Below are 10,328 nucleotides of genomic sequence, written 5' to 3'. Positions count from 1 at the left end.
TGACCTCAGTCTAAGCCAAACAAACATGTTTGAACTGTTTTGAGCAGGTAGTGTGAACTGCTCACCCAGCTAACAATCAACTAACCAAATAAGAAACATATCTGTATGAAAATCAAACAACTATTAATTATTACAGTAAAGTAACTTTTTTATATCCCGTTTGCATATTGAATAGCAATGGGCCTTTATTAAATATTTTCCAAAATTGGCTATTTATTTATTATATACTCTTCATGTTTACTTATTTAATCCAGCCCAAACATTATATTGTCTGTTAAGATAACATGTTTAGATGACAATCAACATTGAGAGTGCTTCCAAAAGTCACAAAATCAAATACATGTTCACAAATCTCACTATAAGTTTAATAAACAGCACAGTTAACATCAAAATCATATTCACTTGTTAGTTAAGCACATTTAAATGTCATGTCGTTCGTTAATGGGAGAGTAAAACAGAAATACAGACTGGCAGTGATGACTGTAGTCAGTACCATAACCAGCCACACAGACAGGAGCCTGGAGTTCTGATTCCTCATTGTGCTGACACATAAACTATAACTTACATCATAGTAAAGAGCGTGAACAGTGCTGAATTACAGTAAATACACAAATGAAAGGTTTTTATTTTTATTGTAATTTGGCACTTCGCCCTCCATCTCATACATAAGACACTGATACAGTAGACCAGGCTGACACAGATGAGCACACGTCATTGTTCTGGTTCTGTTGGAGGTTTCTAGGTATTAACAGAGTTTTTCTGTCACTCAGCATGCCGTCATCATCATGATACTCTGGATGTGGGATTGTTTTATTGGGAATGTTCACTCCCATTTAGAGGCAACAATGGGGAACTGTAACACTTCAGCACCTTCTGTTTCAATTCAAAGCATAAAACCAATTCTAATTTGTATATAATTAGAATTTACCTTTCAAGATGGATGAAGCCCAATTTTATCCTTAGTCTCTCACAAAAATGTAAATAGTACAGATAGATTGGATGGAACCAAGGCTCTGAATGCCATGGGTTCCTCAGCTAATTCCAACTGTTATTTTAATCCTTTTACTTTATGTGTATGACTTCGTTTACGTTAATATAATTTTAACATTATTTTACTCCATTATTACCGCTCCACTTCCTGCTTTAGATATAGTGTTTAGAAAAGTCCATCTAGGGACAAGTGTTGCAAATTAGCTTACACTATAAGCACCATGATACATGGGATTCAGTTTGTCTATGTTAGTGTGTGCCTGTCCCTATCAAATAAATTTAGTGAATAAATTCATACATACCTTCATACATATTATACAAGAAATGATTGAAATAAAAATGTTTATTAGTTAACACTGCTGTAACGAAGCCGCAATTACATCTGTGAATTTTCTCTGTATCGCAGAAAATGGATGGTAGCTTGTTTAGTGATTCTAGTCTTTGCAGGACGGACGGCTGTTTGTGTGTTTGTTGGCCCCTTCTGACAGCCAAACTGTTTGGACCCACTTCAGCTTCCTCCAACACTGATCACTTGTTAAAGTGGATTTCTGCCCCAACCCTGTTTTAGAAAATTCCCACGCATTCAAGAAACTTTTAAAAATTAGGAGATAAAAGTATTAAAATTTGTTCCATATACTCATGTAAGACAAATGCACATGTTTTTATAATAATAAGCTAGCCAAATTTGATTGTTTTGCAGCTCATTTTTATGAAAAGTGATATACATTTTTTTTAAAGCAATCTGTGTTGTTTTGAAATTAAAACCTATAATATGATGAAAATAAACAGATAAACTTATATTTGACATATACTGGAAAGCTGCAGGAAACAATGTTTTCAGTTTTGATGTTAAGGAATAAACAGTTTGTGTATCTTGTGTTTTCAGGGAGTTGATTCCAGAGCTGAGGAAACTGAAACCCAAAGGCACAGTTAGACCTCAAGAAGAAGACACTTAAAAACGTTTATCTATTAAAAGAGGCATTAAGCTCCATAAATGCCATAACAATTCACATGTTTCATGAAAATACAATTCGATGTGTTTCAGATGCATTGCTTTGGGTGCCTCACAAAACCCAGCAAGTCAAAGAAAAGAAAGAAATGCTAGTTGTAAAAAATGCGTTGCAAGTAACTAGTGATTGTTCTCTATATATTAGCTTTGTAGTCAAACAGAGGAAAAAGGTCAGATAAGTGGTGCTGAGTGTGGTGGAAAAATAACATTTCCTTCTCCCGTTAATACAATTGCAATAAAATTAGAACTAAATGTTTCACCGATTTAATAATTGTTTTAAACTGGAACGATTCAAACAACTTTCCATCGTGTTTTTGAATTTTGTCCTCTCCTTTAGATAATATTTAATAGATGTTTACTGAGTCTCACTAAAGTCATGTAGCCAAGTTTAAGAGATCTAAAGTTCATATTAAACGGCTACTATAAACCTACAAATCATTTTGACTGGAGACACGCCTCTTGCTTTCTGATTGGCTGCAGCTCTCATTGTGTAGGCTGTCCTCTCCTCTTTGGTCATTTAAACGGCCCCTTGCGCAATTTGATGAATAGAGTCGCTGTCAGATGCGTGGAAAGAGGACCGCTTGTTGAAGACAGGCAGCTGGAAGAGAGGAGAGCAGCCGCGGCATGGCTCCTCCGCCCAGTTACATCTAGTTCTGAATCCGCAGAGCCGGATGCCACGGAGAAGCAGCGGAACCACCGCCGCGTCAGCCTGTTCCCAACGCGGTCGTGCTTTTCGTTGATATATTTTGTCCTTTTTGTCTCATTTTTTATATGGAAGTCTGTGGGTACAGTTGTGGATGTGGAATCTTAAAGCAACTCGCCCGTGACCGTGCCAAAGGTTCTCTCAACACTTTTCTAGTTTCTGTAAAGTTGTGACGGAAGAAGGAAACGCTTTGTCCTAATAAGGTAACACGGCTCTTCTTTCTTGTTTTCAGTCCTCGCGCGCATTCCAGCGTGCAGTTTCTTCTACGAGCTCGCACTCCTTCTAAACTTTGAAATTTCCATACATTTCAAAACTACATACTGTCAGCATGGAAAGAAAACACTCAATTATCTGGTCATAAACCCGTCTCTCCAGTTTGGTTTGTTAGTAATAATAATAATAATAATACATTTTGGTTCATAGCTTTTTCTTGTGTTACATTAGTTCATTTACTGCTTGACTAAATATTAAAAGCTGTATCAGTTTGTGAAGTTTAAATCAGCCTCTGACTGGAGCAATATCAGTCATTTGGAATGCTTTCCATGTTTAAGGTTAAAGGTTAAATCCTTGCTGCCATTAATCTTAAGAAATTTAAGATTAATTTAAAGTTAATCTACCAGTCATCCTTGCAAGTTATGATAACTTGTAATAAAACAGTTCTCACAAGAAGATGAGCTTACTGTGTGTATTTTCAGTTTAATCCTTGTGAAGAAAACCTAATAGAGTCATCAACCTGTCTGAACTCTTCCAGGAGCCCGAGGGCCCGTCAAGATGGTGAACAGCCAAGCTTCAAGTGTCCCACCAGCTCCCAGGTCATGTGCCGGATGCGGGGGGAAAATCGCAGACCGCTTCCTGCTCTTCTCCATGGAGCGCTACTGGCACACACGCTGCCTTAAATGTTCCTGCTGCCAGGCCCAGCTGGGGGACATTGGCACCACCTGCTACAGCAAAGGGGGCATGATTCTGTGTCGCAGTGACTACATCAAGTGAGAAGAAGGAAGCAGAGGAGACGGTGCTGCCTGTTTTAGATTGTTTCAGTAGTCGTACAGCAAAGCAAATTGGTGTGTTTGTGTATTTCCAGGCTGTTTGGGGCGTGCAGCGCCTGTGGTCAATCCATTCCAGCAAACGAGATGGTGATGAGGGCACAGGGGAATGTTTACCACATCAAGGTAAATCCCTAATCTGCATCTCACTCTGCTTCCTGCTACATAGAAGACACGTTTAGTGTGAACACAAAAGGAACAGTATTCTTTTTTTCCCTCCCTTAGTCCTTCCAACAGTTGGGCTTATTGTTGTATTTTACGTGACGTTCAGCCGTCTGGTTTATTCTGATTCACCTTGGCTGACTTTGCAGACCAGCTGTTTCCTTTTTTTTCTGATTCATTTACGATGAAGCTCTCCTGGTCATATATTTACTGACTTTATTATTATTCATTCAGACTCTGTTTTTTTAACCCCATACTTCCTTGCAGTGTTTCAGCTGTGCCACCTGTAGAAACAGACTAATTCCTGGGGATCGCTTCCATTACATCAACGGTACAATCTTCTGCGAACATGACAGGCCCGGCGCTGCTTTGCACAACAGCCACCTGGCCCCACTTCAGAGCAGCTCGGTGCTGACGGACCAGAAGGTAAATGAAAGGGTTACTGAGATGATTCTTCAGAGCCATGCAGCAAGAGAAAACTAACGAACATTAAGTTAACGCCAGTGGGAAAGAGAAGTCTGTCGGGTGCAAGTTCACCCGACAGACTGACCATGAAAGAAAAACTAACTTTTACATGAGTTTGGAAAATACATCAAGGAACAGTTTGGCACTAAATGAATTTTTTTTTTTTTCACACATTCATTCTTTAGATTTTACAAAGAAACGTCATCCCTCACCTCTAACACTGGTTCAGATAAAACATGTTAACACAACAAAAGACAGTGCTCCATCCTGACCTGATGCAGTGTTGTTCTGCTAACTGGTTCCTAACTAACTGACTAACTCACAATGTTGTCCCATTCTGGTCAGCATTGTGAGGAGCCATTTATCTAAAGCAAGGTGTTTATTTGGAACAGTGGGTTGCATTTTGTCCTCGTTGCCATTTTGCTCCTTTGTAGGTTTGGTAATGTAGCACTGGGCTCTTTCTTATATTAAAATCTACCACATGACCTTCGTATCAATCATGTGGCCCTCATTTGGGTTTAATCAGCGGTCATATTTCATAAGTCCGATGACCTGGAAAATACAATGAACCACTTTTGTTTAAACACATGGGCACCAAATTGTTTGTTTACCAAGTCAAAGAATGGAGGGATGAAATTGTTGCTGTGGGTCCAAACTGACTACTTGACCTTTAAAGTCAGAAGTAATATTCAATTATTACCATTATTTTGTTATGAAACCCTTTTTTATGGATGTTCTTGGAAGCTCCTTATGGGGGAAAATTTTTTTGTTTACTGTCATCTTAAGCTTTAAATAGTTTTCTTTGGATCACATTTGTACTTTTTATGTTATGTGTGATTGAATTCATTTTGCTTAAATAAAGATGACTGTATCCAATCAGAGAACTTTACAGATTAGCATTGCTGCGTTTTGTGACCCGTTCCTCCTTCTCCTGTCCCATCTCCAGGTATGCTAAGTGGGAAGAATCCAGAGCGACCTCGTCTCCTTCCCTTCTCAGCCTTCTCCTTCCCTCCATGCATTCTTCCTCCACTGCTACTGTCGCTGTTGTACTTGTTGTTGGGGAGCCTCATTACTCTCCTCCTCCAGTCTCACTTTTCCCAGCGAGGCTCCACTTTTTCCTGTAAGATGTCTTCTCCCTCGCTATTTCAGAGGTTTTCTATAGAACAGCATCTCCATTCTGGTAACACTCAATAGCAAAGTGGTCTGTGTAAAGACTTGAGACTATGTGGGGGCTGCAGTGGCAAAAAGTCTCCTTCAAGACTGAACAAAGCTGGAGGAAAATGGTGACTCAGAAAAGCTGTATAAAACTGCAGAGGGGACAAAAGACATCACTGTAGAAGTGTGATGGACTGCTGTGAACTTACAGAAAGTGACTGAATACATTTGCCATGTCATATAATCCTCTGTTCTTTTAAAAAAAAAATCTTTCTAGCTGGTCATGAGATCCAAGCACTGAGAATGGCATCTATGATTTGTGTAACTGAAAGTGATCGGTTGTAGGGAGCCATGAAATGATGTAATCCAGGGCTGTACTCACCATAAACGGCTCATCCACGCCTCAGACTCTGCACAAAGACGTGCAATATCCCTGTGATGGTTTTACTGTTTTCCTTCTGTACAGTTTCTCTATCAGATGCCTGTGTAATGTGTTTATGGGTGGTGGGGTGGGGGCTGTGGGTATGAAAACAAAAATCCTATTAAAACAATTTTCCTGTAACATGTCACGAAGCGACCTGAGGTCATTGCGGCATTAGTGCGCCATTGTGTTGCTTGGTACCTGGCATGGTGGATGTTTCTCTCCCTCTCTCTCTCTCTCTCTCGCCCTCTTTAGCCCTGTATGGTGAAAACATGCCTGATTACCCCGAGGAATGGATTTAGGGGGCTTGAGCTCTGACCATTTACAGAAACAATTAAGCATGAGCCCTGTATCTGTGCTACTGGAGCTCCTGGGAGCCTGATCTTGGGGCATATGCTCTGTGGCTGACTGGCTGGCTGCCTCTAATAAAGCCTAATCTGAAAGGGGGCTAATTAAAGGGGAGAGCCCCCAACCCTGCCCCCCCTCCCCAACAGCCAGGGCATTTGAAACAATCTGATGTATTTACTTTTTATCTTGTTTCAATTAGAGCTCCCACACAGCCCGGCTTGGTTGGTCGCACATCGCCCTTTGGTCTGTGCCACTCTCTGCATGGCTTCTGAAAATGAGAGCTGCACCTAATTCAGCTTTGTGCCTTTCTAATGCTGCGTGCAAACGTTAAAGCCCCAGCATACCATCTGAGGTTGCGACTTAATCTTTGTGTGATAGCGGCGGTAGAGCACGCTGCGTGCAGGAAACCAAGCGATAGCATCTGCTCTACTTTCACACCTTGCCTGGGTGTGCGGCTTGCCATCAAACTTCCCTTTTAATGCGCTTAGCTATTTCAAACCGTCCCACTTGTCATGGTTTAGGCTGATGCTGCATCAATTATTTATTCCACGTCTGATCAAGAAGCGTCACACAAATTCATTAACGTATGCAAATGATCACAATTACAATTATCTTTGTATCGTGATGGTGAAAAAATACAACCTCGGCACACTCCTGAGTCCCAACGCATCACAAGTTACACTTTGCATTCAAACTAATCAAGCATCATCTGCCTCCTCCTAATTAGCCAGACCGTTTTCACATGCCAATTAGCAGGTCTCATGAAAAAGCTCTCTGCCACGAGGCGTTCTCTTTTATCAGAGCTTCTGCAGGTGTGTGGTTCACCATGTAGCCTGTGTCATAGGAAAGTGTTTATTCATGCTACTTAATCATATTAACACATGCATGAGTGTAATTGCTGAAGCTCCTTCACCTCACACCGTGTGAAGACTCGAGAAGATGCCGGGGTATTTTTATGTGCTTATGATGAAGAGGAAGTAGACCAGCGATGCTTCCTTTTTTTTTTTTTTTGCTAGACCTTCCTGTGATGAAGAGCCAACATCTCTGCCTTCCTTTGTGTGAGTGGAAGAGTCTAGGTTCTGGTGAACCAGGAGATGTCCCGGCCTTGACAACACCAAAGAAACTTTGATTGACAAACGTCCCAAGAAAACAATCTATAACTGAAATTTTCAACTTAAGGTCTTTCATGTGAATGTTTGTTGAGTTTATATCATTAAAACCACTGGTCGGTAAGTTTTGTAAATACAGCAGACATTTTTACCCAAATCCTGTTGTGATGAGAATTCATCACAAATATTCTTTTATGAATAGATCCCAAAGAATTTTCAAGCTGAATTTGTTTCTGTTAATGAGACAAACATGCAAATCTCCTTTTCAGGTTTTGGTTCAAGATTATCAACTGATTTCCTCCCAAAGATTGGACAACTTTGATTTATTAAAATATTGCATGCTTATTATTGTTGAGCAGGTGAAAATGACTTATTTTCCTTGTAGCTCGTAAAGACAACATTTTTTAGATGCGTTGGACTGAGAAGTAGTTCATGCTACGAGCTCAGCAGTTCCACCAAGTGTTACCAATTGTTGCTGGCTAGTCTAAAGGAGCTGAGTGCGGAAACCTTTGTAGAGCGGAAACTCGGCTTGAGGCAGCAGCTCTGAGAAGGAGCGTTGTGGAAAAAGTGATGCTTGGTGAGAGCAAGCTCTTAGGCACCCTACATGGCTGCCGGGAGATTAAAGGATGAGGGAAGAACATAACATAACGCTCACAAAAGTCAATTTTACATAATACTACCCTTCAAGAAAAATGACTAGATTTGGGAAACCTTGAATCAGATTTAGATGGACTGACCCTCTGAGTGTCCGCACAGCAGTGGTGTTGCACAGCAAATTCTGAATATTTGACGATTCATTCCAGCTTCATCCTCCAAACAATCCAGAGATGCTAGAAGTCCAAAGCTTGTTGTCTGAGGATCTTCCTCAAGAATATTTTGGTGGAAAATACTTTGAGTAATCACACTGGAGCAAATCACAGATATTATCCCTAAACAGGAGAATCATATCCCCTGTTTTGTCTGAGACTGAATGCAGAGTCTGCAGTGAACGCCTCCTTACCAGAGGCTTCACAGTCTCTTCTGGTTCAAGCATGCCATTCCTTCCTATCCATTATCCGTTCCAGTTCATAGCTGTACGGAGCTTAATAAGTAATATAGAATTTAACTGTTATTGTTAGAAGTAGGTGTAAAGTTTAAAATTAGGTATAGCTACTAGGAAAAGAGAGAAAAGAATGAATGAAGAGGTAATGGGCCCTGCAGTCAGATACTTCCCTTAAAACAAAGCAAGCAAGCAGGTTGAGAAGAAATGATGCAATCAAAGAACACTTCACAAGTGTTGTTTTAGACTTAGAAGAATGCTGACAGACAGGCATCATCCACCCTCAGGCACTGCACTCTCCCTAACATCCTCTAAAAACACCATCCGGCTGGTAGCATGCTGCTGAAAGATCTTAACTGTGTTGACAACCCTTCAAAAAGCTTCTTAAGCTGTTACAGCCATTTGAAACGTAAAATTCTAAAGCGCCAGATGACTGCTGAAGCAAATACCGTAGTGTGTAAAATGTTCCAAATATTTCAGAATCCTCTTTGAACACCCTGAGAGCCACAAAGCTGCATTGCATGCCCCTTATTGTGTGGTAGTGAAACATGAGACAGTCTAGGAACACGGAGGAACTGAGCTATTGCAGCAATAATTCACAGCAGAGGAGCACGATGACAAAGAGGGCGACTTTTCAACTCAGAGCCTCATTCAGGAATGTCAGGGAGGGGAGAGGGAGAAAAGTTCTCCTGGCCAATCGGAACGCTTTGAATAATTAAAGTGATCGGCTTAATTAGCTCAATTACGTTAATTTGACCACGGAACATGGCCATATGGTGAAAGGAAACAAAAGAGGGGGGAACTAATTAAAAGTAAAATAATGAGGATTTTAATTAACTGGCTCCCCAGACAGCAGAGCGCAGGGATCAGGAGCCTGCTACCATAATTAAAGTGCTGTAACGCTGGCAACATCTCTCCTCTCTTTCTTATATCAGTGAGGGCTCTATCCATCTAATTAAATCTGTAAATAAATTAGCAACATTGAGGGTTCCTGCTTGACTTAACACCGCCTGCTGCCCACCTCCCCGCCCTCCCAATAACACACTCACCTTAGTTTGAGTGCACAATGCCACTCACATGGAGTCAAAGCCAGAGCTAAAGTCTGATATTAACAAAGACGTCTGGGTAGAGAGAGAGTGTGTGTTCTGTCTGTACAGTGTGACGCTTGTACTTGCTTTACTAGATTTGTTGGAGACCATGTGGATCCAAAGCACTTTCAACTTTCTGGGCTGCACATGTCCACCTGGACATGTCTTATGTCTGCTGCCATTTGAGCTTCTGTTTTCCATCCTGCGTACATCACACTTCTGAGCCGTCCTGCTGGCCTTTTCAATTTCTCTCCACACCTTAGAAAGTAAGCTAGTCTGTTGCAATCTCAGTCGCTCTCCTTTATAGAGACACAAACCTCTTCAAGAAGAAGTCGCATTCAAATTGATGCTAAAGCCAAATCCCTCAACTCACTTTGTTTTGTGATTGGTTGGGTTGAATAACCTGGAATTGGATCTAGAAAAAATTACTCAGAAAAACCTCTGTAATGCCAGGTTTTAAGTATATTCATCTGTTAGCATTCTTCCTTAAGCATCATTAAGGATGAATGCATTTTAAACATTTGTCACAACAACCCACATGGAACAGTTTGGTCAGTAATCTATATTTAGCTCAATCCAACCTCCCATGAACTCAAAATGGTTCTACTGTCCTTGTTGACAAAAAGCATCCCCACAACATGATGCTGCCACCACCATATTTCAGTATGGTGGATGGACTTCATCGTAACATAGCTGATAATGTTTCCCTGACCTGCTTAGTGTGTTACTTTATGATCCTGTTTTGTTCATTGATGTTCTCTAAGTACTCTAAGAATGTTTGAGGGTCCACATGCAT

General features: G+C 40.8%; 1 protein-coding gene across 1 annotated transcript; it reads left to right on the top strand.

The window, feature by feature from the left end:
• Positions 1-2,528: 2,528 nt before the first annotated feature.
• Positions 2,529-6,096, top strand: LOC114154584 (LIM domain transcription factor LMO4). Its single transcript, XM_028033819.1, has 5 exons — positions 2,529-2,905; positions 3,454-3,688; positions 3,784-3,871; positions 4,175-4,333; positions 5,319-6,096. Exons 2-5 carry the CDS (start codon positions 3,474-3,476, stop codon positions 5,325-5,327), a joined length of 471 nt encoding a protein of 156 aa, XP_027889620.1. The 5' UTR covers positions 2,529-2,905; positions 3,454-3,473; the 3' UTR covers positions 5,328-6,096.
• Positions 6,097-10,328: the final 4,232 nt, after the last annotated feature.

This window comes from Xiphophorus couchianus, chromosome 12, assembly GCF_001444195.1.
Source record: "Xiphophorus couchianus chromosome 12, X_couchianus-1.0, whole genome shotgun sequence".
NCBI lineage: Eukaryota > Metazoa > Chordata > Actinopteri > Cyprinodontiformes > Poeciliidae > Xiphophorus > Xiphophorus couchianus.
This window is presented reverse-complemented; position numbering and strand designations above follow the sequence as displayed.